The sequence below is a fragment of the Tachyglossus aculeatus genome, chromosome 10 (assembly GCF_015852505.1).
Source record: "Tachyglossus aculeatus isolate mTacAcu1 chromosome 10, mTacAcu1.pri, whole genome shotgun sequence".
Classification (NCBI taxonomy): Eukaryota; Metazoa; Chordata; class Mammalia; order Monotremata; family Tachyglossidae; genus Tachyglossus; species Tachyglossus aculeatus.
Window position 1 is genome coordinate 49,541,614 of NC_052075.1, and position 17,861 is coordinate 49,559,474.

The 17,861-nt window shown below is 54.9% G+C and overlaps 2 protein-coding genes across 3 annotated transcripts in view; both read right to left on the reverse strand.

Moving 5' to 3' along the window:
• The window catches only part of MYBPC2 (myosin binding protein C2), a 31,068-nt gene extending 18,387 nt beyond the window's left edge, over window positions 1-12,681 (reverse strand). The window contains exons 1-8 of the mRNA XM_038751990.1: window positions 12,511-12,681; window positions 11,976-12,052; window positions 8,020-8,153; window positions 7,130-7,236; window positions 6,806-7,040; window positions 6,265-6,407; window positions 5,937-6,176; window positions 4,064-4,124 (exon numbers count right to left, since the gene is read on the reverse strand). Coding sequence (XP_038607918.1) covers window positions 4,064-4,124; window positions 5,937-6,176; window positions 6,265-6,407; window positions 6,806-7,040; window positions 7,130-7,236; window positions 8,020-8,153; window positions 11,976-12,052; window positions 12,511-12,681 — 1,168 coding nt within the window. The remainder of the gene's footprint in view (window positions 1-4,063; window positions 4,125-5,936; window positions 6,177-6,264; window positions 6,408-6,805; window positions 7,041-7,129; window positions 7,237-8,019; window positions 8,154-11,975; window positions 12,053-12,510) is intronic.
• On the reverse strand, window positions 12,526-17,532 carry SPIB (Spi-B transcription factor). Of its 2 annotated transcripts, XM_038752944.1 has the most exons (6): window positions 17,509-17,531; window positions 16,044-16,071; window positions 15,745-15,835; window positions 15,049-15,290; window positions 14,586-14,742; window positions 12,526-13,013 (listed from the first exon to the last, which is right to left on the reverse strand). In XM_038752944.1, exons 1-6 carry the CDS (start codon window positions 17,529-17,531, stop codon window positions 12,718-12,720), a joined length of 837 nt encoding a protein of 278 aa, XP_038608872.1. In that variant the 3' UTR covers window positions 12,526-12,717. The 2 variants fall into 2 exon arrangements, with proteins under 2 accessions (XP_038608872.1, XP_038608871.1); XM_038752943.1 differs by lacking the exon at window positions 16,044-16,071 and having other exon boundaries at window positions 15,745-15,968; window positions 17,509-17,532.
• Window positions 17,533-17,861: the final 329 nt, after the last annotated feature.

Below are 17,861 nucleotides of genomic sequence, written 5' to 3' on the forward strand. Positions count from 1 at the left end.
TGAACTCAGCACTACAGGCCTGGGGGGTGGAATCTGGGGGGGTGAAGGTTAGAGGGGAGAAAGTGGCTGAGAGATAGTGTCGGCAGGAGGCGGAATCCGGGGGCGTCTTTTATTCCCCCAGACCCAAGGGCTCCCCCACAGCTGTTTGCACATATTTATTCCTCTATTTATTTATTTATTTATTTATTTATTTTACTTGTACATATCTATTCTATTTATTTTATTTTGTTAGTATGTTTGGTTTTGTTCTCTGTCTCCCCCTTTTAGACTGTGAGCCCACTGTTGGGTAGGGACTGTCTCTATACGTTGCCAATTTGTACGTCCCAAGCGCTTAGTACAGTGCTCTGCACATAGTAAGCGCTCAATAAATACGACTGATGATGATGATGATGAGGTTCCCCAGATTCCTTAGGGTTCTCGCACTTGGGAGCCGCCCCGCTGCTGTCCACCCTGTCACCCCACCCGGGTCTTGACCTTTTCCTAAGGTCCAACCTTCTAGATCCTCTTGTGCTCCCCCCACCCCCACACCCAACCCCTCTCAGGAGTATAATTAGCACTCAGCCCCTGGGGGAAACCAAACACCCAGCTGAGCTCAGCATACCCCCCCACCAACCCCCCACAACCCCCACACCCCCACCTCCATCCCCTCCCCCAATCCATCAGCCTCAACACCATCCCAGGCTCTTCCTTCTGTCTGTCAACACTTTCATTCATTCATTCATTCAATCATATTTATTGAGCGCTTACTGTGTGCAGAGCACTGGACTAAGCGCTTGGGAAGTGCAAGTTGGCAACACCTAGAGACGGTCCGTACCCAACAGCGGGCTCACAGTCTAGAAGGGGGAGACACACAGCAAAACAAAACATATTAACAAAATAAAATAAATAGAATAGTAAATATGTACAAGTAAAATAGAGTAATAAATTCATTCATTCATTCATTCATTCAATCGTATTTATTGAGTGCTTACTGTATGCAGAGCACTGTACTAAGCGCTTGGGAAGTCTAAGTTGGCAACATCTAGAGACGGTCCCTACCCAACAGCGGGCTCACAGTCTAGAAGGGGGAGACAGACAACAAAACAAAACATATTAAAAAAATAAAATAAATAGAATAAATATGTACAAGTAAAATAAATAGAGTAATAAATTCATTCATTCATTCAATCGTATTTATTGAGTGCTTACTGTGTGCAGAGCACTGTACTAAGCACTTGGGAAGTCCAAGTCGGCAATATCTAGAGACGGTCCCTACCTGACAGCAGGCTCACAGTCTAGAAGGGGGAGACAGACAACAAAACAAAACATATTAACAAAATAAAATAAATAGAATAAATATGTACAAGTAAAATAGAGTAATAAATTCATTCATTCATTCAATCGTATTTATTGAGTGCTTACTGTGTGCAGAGCACTGTACTAAGCGCTTGGGAAGTCCAAGTCGGCAACATCTAGAGACGGTCCCTACCCAACAGCAGGCTCACAGTCTAGAAGGGGGAGACAGACAACAAAACAAAACATACTAACAAAATAAAATAAATAGAATAAATATGTACAAGTAAAATAGAGTAATAAATTCATTCATTCATTCAATCATATTTATTGAGCGCTTACTGTGTGCAGAGCACTGTACTAAGCGCTTGGGAAGTCCAAGTCGGCAACATCTAGAGACGGTCCCTACCTGACAGCAGGCTCACAGTCTAGAAGGGGGAGACGGACAATAAAACAAAACATATTAACAAAATAAAATAAATAGAATAAATACATACAAGTAAAATAAATAAATTGAGTAATAAATCTGTACAGACATATATACATATATACAGGTGCTGTGGGGAGGGGAAGGAGGTAGGGCAGGGGGGATGGGGAGGGGGAGGAGGGGGAGAGGAAGGAGGGGGCTCAGTTCTAGACTGTGAGCCCACTGTTGGGTAGGGACTGTATATGTTGCCAACTTGGACTTCCCAAGCGCTTAGTCCAGTGCTCTGCACACAGTAAGCGCTCAATAAATATGATTGATTGATTGATTGATTGAAGGCCTCCTGGAGGAGGCCTTCTAGACTGTGAGCCCACTGTCGGGTAGGGACTGTCTCCATATGTTGCCAACTTGGACTTCCCAAGCGCTTAGTCCAGTGCTCTGCACACAGTAAGCGCTCAATAAATACGATTGAACGAATGAATGAATGAGGAGGTGAGCTCTCAGTAGATCCCCTCTCCAAACCCCAGCAGCCTCTGCCTAAACATCCCAACCCGGACCCTTTCTCCCAGCCCAAAATACACACAGACACACACAAATATACACAAACACACACTCACCACATCACACTCTCCCCTCTCCCCCCCGGGGGACCCAAGTCCTTGCTCCTGGTGTACCCTCCCAGGGTCGTTTGTTCTGACGACTGGACACCCGTCCACGTTTTGTTTTGTTGCCTGTCTCCCCCTTCTAGTCCGTGAGCCCACTGTTGGGTAGGGACCGTCTCTAGATGTTGCTAAATTGGACTTCCCAAGCGCTTAGTACAGTGTTCTGCGCACAGTAAGCGCTCAATAAATACGATTGAATGAACGAGTGAAATCCATCGCGACCCTTTCGCCTTCCTCAGCGAGGAGTGGCCTCGCCCCCAGACTCCACTGACCATTTCTTCCTCCTCCTTCGTCTCCTGCCCCGTCTCCCCCACCCACCCGGGGTCCTTGGGGGAGATACCCCTCACATTTCCCGGCCCCTCCAGCGCGGGAGGGAAGGAAAAGGGATTGAGAAGGAAAAATGGGGGAGAAATGGGGTCCTCGGACGGTGGTTTCACCCAGGGGGGCTGCTGGGCCCGGAGCCAGGAGTGGGGTGGGGGTGGACCGGGGCGGGGGATGGAGAGTGGGGGGAGTCATTCATTCAATCGTATTTATTGAGTGCTTACTGTGTGCAGAGCACTGGACTAAGCGCTTGGGAAGGACAAGTTGGCAACATCCAGAGACGGTCCCAACCCATCCTGAGAAGCAGCGTGGCTCAAGGGAAAGAGCCCGGGCTTTGAAGTCAGAGGTCATGGGTTCAAACCCCAGCTTCACCAATTGACAGCTGGGTGACCTTGGGCAAGTCACTTCTCTGGGCCTCAGTGACCTCATCTGTAAAATGGGGGTGAAGACTGGGAGCCCCCCCCGTGGGACAACCTGATCACCTTGTAAGCTCCCCAGCGCTTAGAACAGTGCTTTGCACATAATAAGCGCTTAATAAATGCCATCATTATTATTATTATCGGGCTCACAGTCTGGAAGGGGGAGACGGACGACAAAACGAAACATGCGGACAGGTGTCAAGCCGTTAGAACAAATAGAATTAAAGCTTAAATACACATCATTAACAAAATAAATAGAATAGTAACTATGTACAAATAAGGGGAGATCTGGCGGGGGTCGGGGGTGGGCTTGAGAAAGCAGCGAGGCTCAGTGGAAAGAGCCCGAGTTTGGGAGTCAGAGGTCGTGGGTTCTAATCCCAACTCATTCAATCAATCAATCAATCAATCGTATTTATTTTACTTGTACCTATCTATTCTATTTATTTTATTTTGTTAGTCTGTTTGGTTTTGTTCTCTGTCTCCCCCTTCTAGACTGTGAGCCCACTGTTGGGTAGGGACCGTCTCTATATGTTGCCAGCTTGTACTTCCCAAGCGCTTAGTCCAGTGCTCTGCACACAGTAAGCACTCAATAAATACGATTGATTGATTGATTGATTGATTGAGCGCTTACTGTGTGCACAGCACTGTACTAAGTGCTTGGGAAGTACAAGCTGGCAACATCTAGAGACAGTCCCTACCCAACAGTGGGCTCACAGTCATTCATTCATTCAGTCATATTGATTGAGCGCTTACTGTGTGCAGAGCACAGTACTAAGCGCTCCACTTAGCTGGGTGACTTTGGGCAAGTCACTTCCCTTCTCAGTTCCCTCATCTGGAAAATGGGGGTGAGGACTGTGAGCCCCATGTGGGACAGCCTGATCCCCTTGTATCTCGCCCCAGCGCTTAGAACGGTGCTTGGCATATAGTAGGCGCTTAATAGATACCAAAATTATTATTCTTATTACCGGCTTTGGGCTCCGGCATCTCAGCTCCTCCGGTCGGGGCTCCGACTCCCGTCTCCCAGGACTGGGAATGGGGCGGGGGGCACGGCTTTAAGGAGTGGCAGCCCCCACCCCGCAGAATTCCTCAACCGCTTCCCAAAGGCCGGACGACAGCTGGACGCCGGGGGAGCCCGTTGTTGGGTAGGGACCGTCTCTAGATATTGCCAACTTGTCCTTCCCAAGCTCTGAGTACAGTGCTCTGCACGCAGGAAGCGTTCAATAAATACGATGGAATGAATCATCATCAATCGTATTTATTGAGCGCTTACTGTGCGCAGAGCACCGTACTCAGCGCTTGGGAAGTCCAAGTTGGCAACATATAATAATAATAATGATGGCATTTATTAAGCGCTTACTATGTGCAAAGCACTGTTCTAAGCGCTGGGGAGGTTACAAGGTGATTAGCTTGTCCCACGGGGGGCTCACAATCTTAATCCCTATTTTACAGATGAGGGAACTGAGGCCCAGAGAAGTTAAGTGACTTGCCCAAAGTCACACAGTTGACAATTGGCAGGGCCGGGATTTGAACCCATGAACTCTGACTCCAAAGCCCGGGCTCTTTCCACTGAGCCACGCTGTTCCCACATATAGAGACAGTCCCTACCCAATAGTGGGCTCACAGTCTAAAAGGTGGGCTCACAGTCTAAAATGAATGAATGAATGAACGACGGTGGGGACCGAGTCAATCAATCAATCATCAATCGTATTTAGTGAGCGCTTACTGTGTGCAGAGCACCGGACTAAGCGCTTGGGAAGTACAAGATGGCGACATATGAGAAGCAGCGTGGCTCAGTAGGAAAGAGCCCGGGCTTTGGAGTCGGAGGTCATGGGTTCAAATCCCGGCTCTGCCACTTGTCAGCTGTGTGACCTTGAGCAAGTCACTTCACTTCTCTGGGCCTCAGTTCCCTCATCTGTAAAATGGGGATTGACTGTGAGCCCCACGAGGGACAACCTGATCACCTTGTAACCTCCCCAGCGCTTAGAACAGTGCTTTGCACGTAGTAAGCGCTTAATAAATGCCATTAAAGAAAATAGAGAGAGAGACAGTCCCTACCCAACAGTGGGCTCACAGTCTAAAAGGGGGAGACAGAGAACAAAACCAAACATACTAACAAAATAAAATAAATAGAATAGATGTGTACAAGTAAAATAAATAAAGAAATAGAGTCCCGGCCTCTCGTCTCCGGTTGCCGGCTTCGGCCCACGGCGGCAGGAAACCCCGAGAGGGCAGGCGGGGGACCACCGCGTCCTGCTCTGGGGAGGAGAGGGGGAGCACCAAGTCCTGCTGTAGGGAGGAGCGGGGGAGCATCGAGTCCTGTATATATGTATATACCTGTATATATGTATATACCTGTATATATGTATATATGTTTGTACATATTTATTACTCTATTTATTTATTTATTTATTTTACTTGTACATATAATAAGGATGGCATTTGTTAAGCGCTTACTATGTGCAAAGCACTGTTCTAACCGCTGGGGAGGATACAAGGTGATCAGGCTGTCCCACGTGGGGTTCACAATCTTAATCCCCATTTTACAGATGAGGTAACTGAGGCACAGAGAAGTTACCAAAGTCACGCGGCTGACAAGTGGCGGAGGCGGGATTTGAACCCATGACCTCTATTTATTTTATTTTGTTAGTATGTTTGGTTTTGTTCTCTGTCTCCCCCTTTTAGACTGTGAGCCCACTGTTGGGGAGGGACTGTCTCTAGATGTTGCCAATTTGTACTTCCCAAGCGCTTAGTACAGTGCTCTGCACATAGTAAGCGCTCAATAAATACAATTGATGATGATGATGATGAGTCCTGCTGTGGGGAGGAGCGGGGGAGCACCGAGTCCTGCTGTGGGGAATAGCGGGGGAGCATCGAGTCCTGCTCTGGGAAGGGGAGGGGGAGCACCGAGTCCTGCCGTGGGCAGGGGCGGGGGAGCACCGAGTCCTGCTCTGGGGAGGAGCGGGGGAGCACCGAGTCCTGCTCTGGGGAGGAGCTGTGGAGCACCGCGTCCTGCTGTGGGAAGAAGAGGGGGAGCACCGCGTCCTGCTGTGGGGAGGAGCCGTGGAGTACCGCGTCCTGCTGTAGGGAGGAGCGGGGGAGCACCCCGTCCTGCTCTGGGAAGGGGAGGGGGAGCATCGAGTCCTGCTGTGGGGAGCGGGGGGAGCACCGAGTCCTGCTCTGGGAAGAAGAGGGGGAGCACCGCATCCTGATGTGGGGAGGAGCTGTGGAGCACCGCGTCCTGCTGTGGGGAGGAGCGGGGGAGCACCGAGTCCTGCTCTGGGGAGCAGCGGGGGAGCACCTCGTCCTGCTCTGGGAAGGAGAGGGGGAGCACCGAGTCCTGCTGTGGGCAGGGGCGGGGGAGCACCGAGTCCTGCTCTGGGGAGGTGCGGGGGAGCACCTCGTCCTGCTGTGGGGAGGAGCTGTGGAGCACCGCGTCCTGCTGTGAGGAGGAGCGGGGGAGCACCAAGTCCTGCTGTGGGGAGTCTGTGGGGAGTAGCGGGGGAGCACCCCGTCCTGCTCTGGGGAGGAGCGGGGAGCACCGAGTCCTGCTGTGGGCAGGGGCGGGGGAGCACCGCGTCCTGCTCTGGGGAGGAGCGGGGGAGCACCGAGTCCTGCTCTGGGAAGGGGAGGGGGAGCACCGCGTCCTGCAATGGGGAGGAGGGGGGAGACAGAGTCCTGCTGTGGGGAGGAGCGGGGGAGCACCGTACCTTGCAATGGGGATGAGCGGGGGAGCACCGCGTCCTGCTGTGGGGAGGAGCGGGGGAGCACCGAGTCCTGCTCTGGGAAGGAGCGGGGGAGCACCGAGTCCTGCTGTGGGGAGGAGCGGGGGAGCACCGCGTCCTGCTGCGGGGAGGAGCGGGGGAGCACCGCGTCCTGCTTCGGGGAGGAGCGGGGGAGCACCGCGTCCTGCTGCGGGGAGGAGCGGGGGAGCACCGCGTCCTGCTGCGGGGAGGAGCGGGGGAGCATCGAGTCCTGCTCTGGGAATGAGAGGGGGAGCACCAAGTCCTGCTCTGGGAAGGAGGGGGGAGTACCTCGTCCTGCTCTGGGAATGAGAGGGGGAGCACCTCCTCCTGCTCTGGGAAGGAGCGGGGGAGCACCAAGTCCTGCTGTGGGGAGGAGCGGGGGAGCACCGCGTCTGCTGCGGGGAGGAGCGGGGGAGCACCGCATCCTGCAGTGGGGAGGACCCCTCCCCAAACCCCGTTGGCTCGGGCCTCGCGGGGTAAGCGGAGAGATTGAGGAGAGCGTCCTGAGGCCTCACGGACTCGATTGTCTGCACAGATTGTCTACAGACAGGAGCTCCGGCACAGTGTAGCCAGAGCCTTCAGACTCAGATGGATCTGTATTTCCAACTTGAATGGGGGACAGAAGCTCTAGGTGTTCATTCATTCATTCATTCAATCGTATTTATTGAGCGCTTACTGTGTGCAGAGCGCTGGACTAAGCGCTTGGGAAGTCCAAGCTGGCAACATCTAGAGACGGTCCCTACCCAACAGTGGGCTCACAGTCTAGAAGGGGGAGACAGACAACAAAACATATTAACAAATTAAAACAATTAGAATAAATATGTACAAATAAAATAGAGTAATCAATACGTACAAACATATATACAGGTGCTGTGGGGAGGGGAAGGAGGTAAGGCGGGGGGAATGGGAGGGGGCTCAGTGTGGGAAGGCCTCCTGGAGGAGGTGAGCTCTCAGTAGGGCCTTGAAGGGCCTATGTTGGATCAGGTTTTGCCCTATATATTTCCCTTCTAGACTGTGAGCCCGCTGTTGGGTAGGGCCCGTCTCTATATGTTGCCAACTTGGACTTCCCAAGCGCTTAGTACAGTGCTCTGCACACAGGAAGCGCTCAATAAATACGATTGAATGAACGAATGAATGAGAGGGGAGCCGCGGCCCGGGGCGCGGGAACCCCCGCCCACGATGCTGATTGGCCGCCCACCCCGGCCCTCGGGCCTCCCGACCAATCACGCGGCGCAGAAACGCGGTGACGTCATCGGATGCTGGGCAGACTCTCCCCACCGACGGGGCGGTCGCTCCCCAGAGCTCCGAGCCGCTTTGGGGAGGGAAGCGAAGAGGAGGAGGGAGAGGGGAGGAGAAAAGGGGGAGACGGAGAGGAAGGAGGAGGAAGAGAAGGGGCAGGTCGGGAAGGAAGAGGAGGAAGAGAAGAGGAAGGAGGAGGAGGAAGAGAAGGAGGAGGAGAGGAAGAGGAGGAGGAGAAGAGAAAAAGAGGAGGAGAGGAAGGAGGAGGAAGGGAAAGAGAGGAAGGAGGAGGAGGAGGAGAGGAAAAAGAAGAGGAGAAGAGGAGAAAAAGATGGAAAGGAAGGAGAAGGAGAAGAGGAGAAAAAGGGGATGGGGAGGAAGGAGGAGGAGGGGAGGAAGAGAAGGAGGAGAGGAGGAGGAGAGGGAGGAGAGGAAAAAGAGGAGGAGAAGAGGAGAAAACATGGAGAGGAAGGAGGAGGAGAAGAGGAGAAAAAGAGGAGATGGAGAGGAAGGAGGAGGAGGAAGAGAAAGAGGAGAGGAAGAGGGGGAGAAGAGAAAAAGAGGAGGAGAGGAAGGAGGAGGAAGCAGAGGAGGAGAGGGAGGAGGAGAGGAAAAAGAGGAGAAGAGGAGAAAAAGATGGAGAGGAAGGAGGAGGAGGAGAGGAGAAAAAGAGGAGATGGAGGGGAAGGAGGAGGAGGGGAGGAAGAGGAGGAGAGGAAGAGGAGGAGGAGAGGGAGGAGAGGGAGGAGGAGAAGAGGAGAAAAAGACAGAGAGGAAGGAGGAGGAGGAGAGGAGGAGAAGAGAAAAAGAGGAGATGGAGAGGAAGGAGGAGGAGAGGAAGAAGGAGGAGGAAGAGGAGGAGGAGGCTGATAAATCCAAAAACAAAGATGACACACAAAGGGATTTGAGGTGGACCAGCTGTGCTGGATATTGAGTGGGCAATTCTAGCTGGAGGCAGGGGGCTGCATCTGTAGAGATCCGGCCCGGTCAGGGGGCTGCCTGGGAGAGAATCACTGAGGGGGGCTGGAGAGAAACAGAGACAGACAGACAGACAGACAGACAGACAGACAGACAGACAGACAGACAGAGGCAGTGAAGAGGAAAGGGGAAATGGGAGGTGGGAGGCAAAGAGGATGGAGGTGGATGGGGGGCATAGGGTGGAGAGTGCTAGCCAGGCTGGCTGGGATATTGAGGGGACAGTTTTATTATTATTAATAATAATAATAATAATAACAGTATTTGTTAAGTGCTCACTGTATACTAGGCACTATATACCAAGCTCTGGGGTGGGTACAAGCAAATCAGGTTGGGCACAGTCCTTGTCCCAGAGGGGGCTCACAATCTTAATCCCCATTTTACAGATGAAGTAACTGAGGCACAGAGAAGTGAAGTAACTTGCCCACGGTCACACAGCAGACAAGTGGTAGAGCCGGGCGATTGGAACCCATGACCTTCTGACTTCCAAGCCCGTGCTGTAGCCACTATGCCGTGGTGTTCTAGACAGTCCTCTAGACTGTGAGCTCGTTGTTGGGTAGGAACCGTCTCTATATGTTGCCGACTTGTACTTCCCAAGCGCTTAGCACAGTGCTCTGCACACAGTAAGCGCTCAATAAATACGATTGAATGCTAGCTGGAGTCAGGGGATTGGATTGGTATTCATTCAATCGTATTTATGGAGCGCTTACTGTGTGCAGAGCACCGTACTAAGCGCTTGGGAAGTACAAGTTGACAACATATCTGTAGAGATCTGGCCTGGTCAGGGGGCTGCCTGGGGGGAGACCCTCGGAGGGAGGGCTGGAGAGAGAGGCAGAGAGAGACAGAGGCAGGGAGGAGGAAAGGGGAAATGGTACATGGGAGGCAGAGAGGATGGCATGGGGGGCACATAGTTTCGTGGGGTTTTTAAGCAGCGTGGCTCAGTGGAAAGAGCCCGGGCTTTGGAGTCAGAGGTCATGGGTTCGAATCCCGACTCCACCACAAGTCTGCTGTGTGACCTTGGGCAAGTCACTTAACTTCTCTGAGCCTCAGTTCCCTCATCTGTGAAAATGGGGATTAAGACTGTGAGCCCCACGTGGGACAACTTGATCACATTGTATCCCCCCTCCCAGCGCTTAGAACAGCGCTTTGCACATAGTAAGCGCTTAACAAATGCCATCATTATTATTATTATTATTATTATTAACCAGCCAGGCTCCGGAGCACTGGAGCTTTGGAGCCCTGGAGCACTGGAGCACTGGGGCTCAGCAGTTCAGCCCATAGCTGCACCAAGAGGATCTCTAGGAGGCCGAGGCAGACTTGACCAAGCTGCCCGGGGCCGGGCCGCCGGGCTAAGGAGCAGATGTCTACCTGTCAATCAATGGAATTTATTGTCAAGTCCATGCGAGCAGGAGATACGTCTACCACCTCTGTCGTATCATACTCTATCAAGGACTTAGTGCTCTGCCCACAGGAAGAGCTCAATAAATGCTATCGAGGATGGTGATTGATGATGGAGTGTTTACTGTGCTCTGCACAGTACACAGTGTACAGCGCTCTGCACTAAACGCTTGGGAAAACAGAGTTGGTGGAGACCATCCCTGCCCACAAGAAATTAACAGTCTACAGGGAGGTACAATCAGAAGAGATTAGGGATAGGGGAAATAGTAGCATAAAAGAATAGGACCTATCCAGCAGAAACTACTTACCTCATAATAGCGTAGCCTGCTAGCCAGACCCCAGGATTGAGAGTCAGGAGAACTGAGTTCTGGTCCCAGATAGCCATTTGCCTGTGGTATACCCTTGGGTAAGTCACTTCACTTATATATATAAGTCACTTCATGTATATATGTGTATATATAAGTCACTTCATATATATATGTGTATATATAAGTCAGTTCACTTATGTATATATGTATATATGTTTGTACATATTTATTACTCATTTATTTTACTTGTACATATCTATTCTATTTATTTTATTTTGTTAATGTGTTTGGTTTTGTTCTCTGTCTCCCCCTTCTAGACTGTGAGCCCACTGTTGGGTAGGGACCGTCTCTATATGTCACCAACTTGTGCTTCCCAAGCGCTTAGTACAGTGCTCTGCACACAGCACTCAATAAATACGATTGATTGATATTTGTTTTACTTGTACATATTCATTCTATTGATTTTATTTTGTTAATATGTTTTGTTCCCTGTCTCCCCCTTCTAGACTGTGAGCCCGCTGCTGGATAGGGACCGTCTCTATATGTCGCCAACTTGTGCTTCCCAAGCGCTTAGTACAGTGCTCTGCACACAGTAAGCGCTCAATAAATACAACTGATTGGTTCACTTCCCTGAGCCTCAATTTCCTCATCTGTAAAATGGGGATCAACTAACCTTTTCCCCCTCCCCCTAAGACTGTGTGACCCTGCTTCAGCAGATGACTCTGTTTCTCCCCTAGTGCTCGGCAGGTAGTGCACATTGGATAGCTACCACCGTTATTATTATTAATAACCACTCTCGGAAGGGGTGGGGAGGAGGGTACTAGTTCTGCTCCTTAATTCACTTGCTCCATCTCCAGCGTGAGAGTCTAAGGCATCGGTGGGGGGGTGGGGAGCAGGCCAATTGCCCCATTCTACTCCCCGCTAGGCACAACCCCCTTGTACATATTTACTCTTCTATTTATTTTGTTAATGATGTGCATCCAGCTTTATTTCTATTTATTCTGATGACCTGACACCTGTCCAAGTGTTTTGGTTTGTTGTCTGTCTCCCCCTTCTAGACTGTGAGCCCGTCGTTGGGGAGGGACCGCCTCTTGGACTTCCCAAGCGCTTAGTTCAGTGCTCTGCACACAGTAAGCGCTCAATAAATACGATTGAATGAGTGAACCCCGAAGGGCTGATTCGGTCAACAGCAGGCAAGTTGCTGAGCGACTCACCAGGCCAGGGTCGCCTGGTGCGTCACAGCTATAGGGTGTCCGGGGGACGTAATGATTTGTCTCCAAGGGTGGCCAAACTGGGCAAGGCGGAGGCGGGGGTTAGCTGGGAGATTCTCCCCGGGTTCCCAGGTGGGTAGACACCGGCTGCGTTGTGGACGGCTTTTTTTTTCATTTATTTGCAAAACTCACATGTTGTCCAGGCACTCCCCTCCCACCCCACCGGCTACTCCAGCTCCTCTTGGCTCCCGGGGCATCCCCTCCCGGCCTCAGTCTGAGCGTAAGTCAGGAAGGAGCTAAACTACCCGCTGGTTCAGGTGCCCAGGGAGGGTGGGGTGGGGCAGGGGGGAAGAGGCAGTTTCACTGTCCATCTTTGTGGTTGGCTCCCCGTGTCCCCAACACCCCGCCTTGACCCTTCCCAGAGCGTCCCCCCGCCGCCCCGGGTTGGACATACTCACCCGAAGAGCGCCCAGGCCTAAGCCGGGCCGCGCCGCCAGGCCGAGCCGCGGCCCGGCGTCCCCCGGGGCCGGGGGCTCACCGAGAGGCCCCCCACCCCAGTCTGGTCCCTTCGGGGCCTCGGGCTGCTGAGCTGCGGAAGCCAGGAGGGCTTCCCTGGGGAGGGGGGCGGCTCGGAAGGGGCCGGGGACCCGGCGCTCGGCCTGTCCTCCCCGGCAGCGTCGAGTAGGAGCCTGAAGGCCGGGTCCCTCATCTTTTCCCGCGCTTCCCCGGTGGGCCGGGGGACGGTTCACAGCCGGGGGGCCCCCAGCAAAGCGCTGTCAAACTGGTAGGTGAGCTTCCTCTTGACCTTCCGGATCTCGCCGGTCTTGGCGTAGTTGCGCAGGGCCCGGGCCAGCTTCTGATAAGTCATGCGCTTGCGGTTGCCCTTCTGCTGGCCCCAGCGGCGGGCCAGGGCCTCCTTGTGCTTGGAGGAGAACTGGAAGACCCCCGAGCCCTGTTCGACCCACCACACGCACTCCCGCATGTCGCCCCGCGTCAGCAGCCCCAGCAGGAACTGGTAGAGGCGCAGCTTCTTCCTGGCACCTGCGGAGGGGAGGGCGGACGGGGCCATCGGCGATGGGCCTGGGGCTCCCGCTGCCTCCCCCAGACTCCGCCGACCCCTAGCAGCCCCGGTCGCCCGGCTAGGACCCGGGCTTGCCCCATACCCCCCCTCCAGGGCCCTGCTCCACCCCCACACTCCCATCCCTGACCCACCCGCTACTTGTCTGCTGGGTGACCTTGGGCAAGTCACGTCACTTCTCTGTGCCTCAGTTACCTCGTCCCCCTCTCCATCCCCCCCATCTTACCTCCTTCCCTTCCCCCCAGCACCTGTATATATGTTTGTACATCCTTATTACTCTATTTATTTATTTATTTTACTTGTATATATGTATATATGTTTGTACATATTTATTACTCTATTTTACTTGTACATATCTATTCTATTTATTTTATTTTGTTAGTATGTTTGGTTTTTGTTCTCTGTCTCCCCCTTTTAGACTGTGAGCCCACTGTTGGGTAGGGACTGTCTCTAGACGTTGCCAATTTGTACTTCCCAAGCGCTTAGTACAGTGCTCTGCACATAGTAAGCGCTCAATAAATACGATTGATGATGATGATGATGATGGGACAGGAACTGCGTCTAACCCGATTACCTTGTACCTACCCCAGTGCTTTTAGACTGTGAGCCCACTGTTGGGTAGGGACTGTCTCTAGATGTTGCCAATTTGTACTTCCCAAGCGCTTAGTACAGTGCTCTGCACATAGTAAGTGCTCAATAAATACGATTGATGATGATGATGATGATGGGACAGGAACTGCGTCTAACCCGATTACCTTGTACCTACCCCAGTGCTTTTAGACTGTGAGCCCACTGTTGGGTAGGGGCTGTCTCTATATGCTGCCAACTTGTACTTCCCAAGCGCTTAGTACAGTGCTCTGCACACAGTAAGCGCTCAATAAATATGATTGATTGATTGACTGATTGCTCAGTACAGCGCCTAGCACCAAATAAGCACTTAATACTAGCAGCAGCAGCAGCAGCATCACCCTGGGGACTTTTTTTTTTAATGACATTTATTAAGCGCTTACTATGTGCAAAGCACTGTTCTAATAATAATGATGATGATGGTATTTGTTAAGCGCTTACTACGTGCAAAGCACTGTTCTAAGCGCTGGGGTGGTCACAAGGTGATCAGGTTGTCCCACGGGGGGCTCCCAGTCTTAATCCCCATTTTACAGATGAGGTAACTGAGGCTCAGAGAAGTTAAGTGACTTGCCCGAGGTTACACAGCAGACATGTGGCGGAGCCAGGATTCAAACCCATGACCTCTGACTGCAAAGCCCGGGCTCTTTCCACCGAGCCACGCTGCTTCTCTTGGGGGGTCTGACCCTCCAGCAGCCGCTCCCCAGGGCCCCCGCTCCTCCGAGGGTCACCAAACTGGGCGAGGCGGAGGTTAGCTGGGTTAGCCACAATCCTCAGGCCCCCCAGTCCATCGTTCCTCACTTCCCGCTTCTCTCCCGCTTCTCTCCCCTTCTCCTTGAAGGAGCCGGGGGGCTGCCAAACCAAGACCTACCCGGGGGCCCAGACCTCAGGGACCCCCACCCCCCCCATACCTGCATCGGCTCCGGCCCCCTCCCCTCCAGCCGCCAGAGCCTCGTCTGACTCGCTGTCGGACACCTCCAAGGCCGGGCCGTCCAGCGGGAACTCCTCCTCCTCGGACAGAGGCGGGCTGGGGAACGGTGGGAATGGCGGGAAGGGGAGTCCCGGAGGCTGGGAGGAGGGGGACATCAACTGGGTCCCGACAGCCGGGGAGCCCGGCAGCCCCCAGACCCCGGCGGGGCTTCGGGTGTGTTCCACTGGAGGGGGGCAACGTGGCTGAGGGAGCCACCTCGGACCCTCTAACCGGCCAGCTCGGACGCGGGGTCAACTCTCCCATGGGCGGCCCCGGCCCGGGCACCCTCCGCTCTCCCACCCCCAGACTCTGCACCCACAGCCGCCCATCATGAAGCCAGGACACTCCTCCTCGCAGCCAACTACTTTTTGGGCCCAGATCCCTTGCTCTCGCCCACCCCTCACCTGGCTGCTGTAATCCACCTCGGGGTAAGGCCCCAGCCCCAGGGCCGGGGGCTCGGGGACCGGAGGGAAGTCGAGGGCCGGCCCGCCCGGCCCCCCGGGCCCGGTGGGCCCATAGGTTCCGGGCAGGTAGGAGAGCTGTACGCTGTGGAGCTGGGTGAACTGCAGGGCGCTGGTGGCCACTGAGGGGTCCAGGGTCTCGTAGCCGGGGCCCGGCGGGGGCTCCATCCAGCTCCAGAGGGAGTCTGCGGGGCGAGGGACCCGGAGGTGGATGTGGGATTCAGGGATAGAGAAGTTCCAGAATCTGCTCCTGCCCCACCCTCGCGGTCCCCACCCCTGCCACACCTCCTCCCCCAGTTAGATGTCCCCAGGATGAGGAAGGGCAGGAAGCCCAGCACAGAAGGGCTATTGTAAGGAAGGGAGGGTGCAAATCTCCTGGCCACGGATTTGCATGGACCCACTCCTCCCCACCGGCCCCAAACCAAGTCCTCCCTCCCCACTAAAAACCCCCAAGAGAGGGCCAGGGGAAACGGGAGGGGAGTGAGAGGAAGGGGATGGTGTCAGAGGGAGAAGGTCAATGGGAGGAAGGGGCTGGATGAGAAGGTCAGTGGGAGGAAGGGGCTGGATGAGGACAGGGTGGAGGGGGCTGGGAGTGGGAAGGAAGGCCGATTGGGGACTAGGGGAAGGGTCTCTTCTCACCAGGCATCCCGTCGGGGTCTGCGTAGTTGTGGGGGAGCCCCCCTGGGTTGGGCTTGGCGGTGTCCAGGTCATAGAAGAGGCTATCGGGGTACTGGAGGTGGGAGGGGGAGAAGCGGCCGTCCCCCTCAGCGGAAGCCATCTCGGCCCCGGGACCCCTCCCCAGCCAGAGCCAGGGAAAAGGCGCACCCTTTCCCACTGCCAGAACTCCGGAGGGAGAGACGGAGCTACGAAGAAGAGACGGAGACGGAGACAGAGAGACAGAAGCAGACGGAGAGAGAGTCAGGCAGGGGCCGACTCACCGGGGAGCCGAAGTGAGTCCCGTCTGACCTGGAGGGGAGAGAGGCAAGTGATGAGAGGGGACGGAGGGTCCGTCCGTCTCTCCGTGCTGAACCCCACCCTTCCCACCAGCCTCTCCCAACTCTGAGGGCCCACTCGGCCGCCACAACTCCCTCCCGGGCTCGCCCGCTCTCCCAGAGTCTGACCTCCTCAGGACTCTCTTTGACCCCCTCAGGACTCCATTGTGGCTTCTTTCAGTTCCCCCCCAAAACCTTCTACTCCCCTAAAGCGGAGTATGACCCCATGACCCCTCCGTCTCCGCTTCCCAGTCAACCCATCCACCAGCGGTCTTCGCTGAGCGCTTCAGCGGGCGGAGCCCCGGAGGAAGCGCTTGGATGGCTAGAGTGGGCCCCCTCATCTCCCCATTCCTCCCCCACCCCCAGCTCTCCACTTTGACGCTAGGAACCCCCTCCCTCCTTCCCCTTCGTACATTTCCCCACCCCCACACTCTGCGCTCTCCCACTCCCCACGGCCTTGATTCCCCAAGACCTCCCGCTTCCCCAGAGCGCCCCAGTCTTCCCCTTCGCCCCAAGAATCTTACTGCCCCAACCACTTCATACCCCCGCCCCCGGCCCAATCCTCTTCCTGGGGCTTGGGAGCCACCTGACCCCTTGGGGGGTGGTGGGGGGGCGGGAGGGGAAGTTGGGAGCAGCTGTGGCCGCAGAAGCAGGAACCATCACTGCTGGGTGTCCGGGGGGCGGGGTAGTGGGGGAGGACAGAGAAAGATTGAGAATACACCTCCAGAATCCCCCTCAATCTATTCCCAGGCCTCTTCTTCTGTGTAATACCCCCTGCCCCACATTGAAGGGTGGAGAGGGTGTGACTTTGGGCAAGTCACTTCACTGGGCCTCAGTTACGTCATCTGTAAAATGGGGATTAAGATTGTGAGCCCCCCCATGGGACAACCTGATCACCTTGTAACCTCCCCAGCGCTTAGGACAGTGCTTTGCACATAGTAAGCGCTTAATAAATGCCATCGTTATTATTATTATTACAAAGGAAGTTGGAGGGGGAGGGAGAGAGAAATGACACAAGGAAAGTGAACCCCCCAGGATTTGCATAGAGTAGAAAGCGGAGGTGGGTTGGGGGCGGGTGTCCGGAGAAAGGAGACTGGGGACCTCAGAGACAGAGAGATGGCAGAGGGGATGAGGAGACCCAGACGAGAGCCAGAAAGAGGGGAAAAGGAGGCACCCAGGAGACGGAAAAGGAGACTTGGGCGGGAGAGGAGATGGGCAGGCGGAGAGGCAGAGATGAGGGGGTCTGGGAAACAGGGAACGGGTGTGCAGGAGCTTTGGTGGGAGGGGGCTCACAGGTGCAGAACCCAGCGGGGAGGAGGTGAGGTGAGGTGAGGTGAGGTGAGGATCGCCCCCCCCAAAGAGGTAACCGGGGCCCAGGAGGGAGAAGAGGGGTCTCCGGGGCCCCACTTACTGTGCAGCCTCCAGAGCGAGCATGGCTGTCGGGGTGGTGGGAGGTGCGCACTGGCCCGGGCTGGGGCTCCGGCAGCAGCACCCCCACACACCCGCCCTGCCGGCCTTTATACTGCCCGTCGGGGGGGCGGGGCTGGTGACCTCAGCGAAAATCCCCTCCTGGCCCAAGGAGTTGCACAATAGGACCAGCGGGGCCGGAAGGAGGCAGGAGCCGGGCCTGGGGGGCCGGACGCCTGGGTCCCTTGGGGGGTGATGGGGGGGGGGGGGCGGAGGAACCGGGGCCGGACGCCCGGGTCCCCTGGGGGACGGCGGGCCCCGGGGGGAGAGCAAGAAGCCGGGGGAGGGCCGGCCCGG

Bases quoted from the DNA above. Each gene is read 5' to 3' on its own strand.
- SPIB (XM_038752943.1), bottom strand. From the start codon at position 17,531: ATGCTCGCTCTGGAGGCTGCACA. The intron at 14,743-15,048 runs GTGAGGGGTGGG...CCCTCCTCCCAG, and splicing joins AGGTGGATTACAGCAGCCAG to CCTCCGGGACTCCCCTTCCC. The intron at 13,014-14,585 runs GTATGGGGGGGG...TCCCCTCCGCAG, and splicing joins GGGGGCCGGAGCCGATGCAG to GTGCCAGGAAGAAGCTGCGC.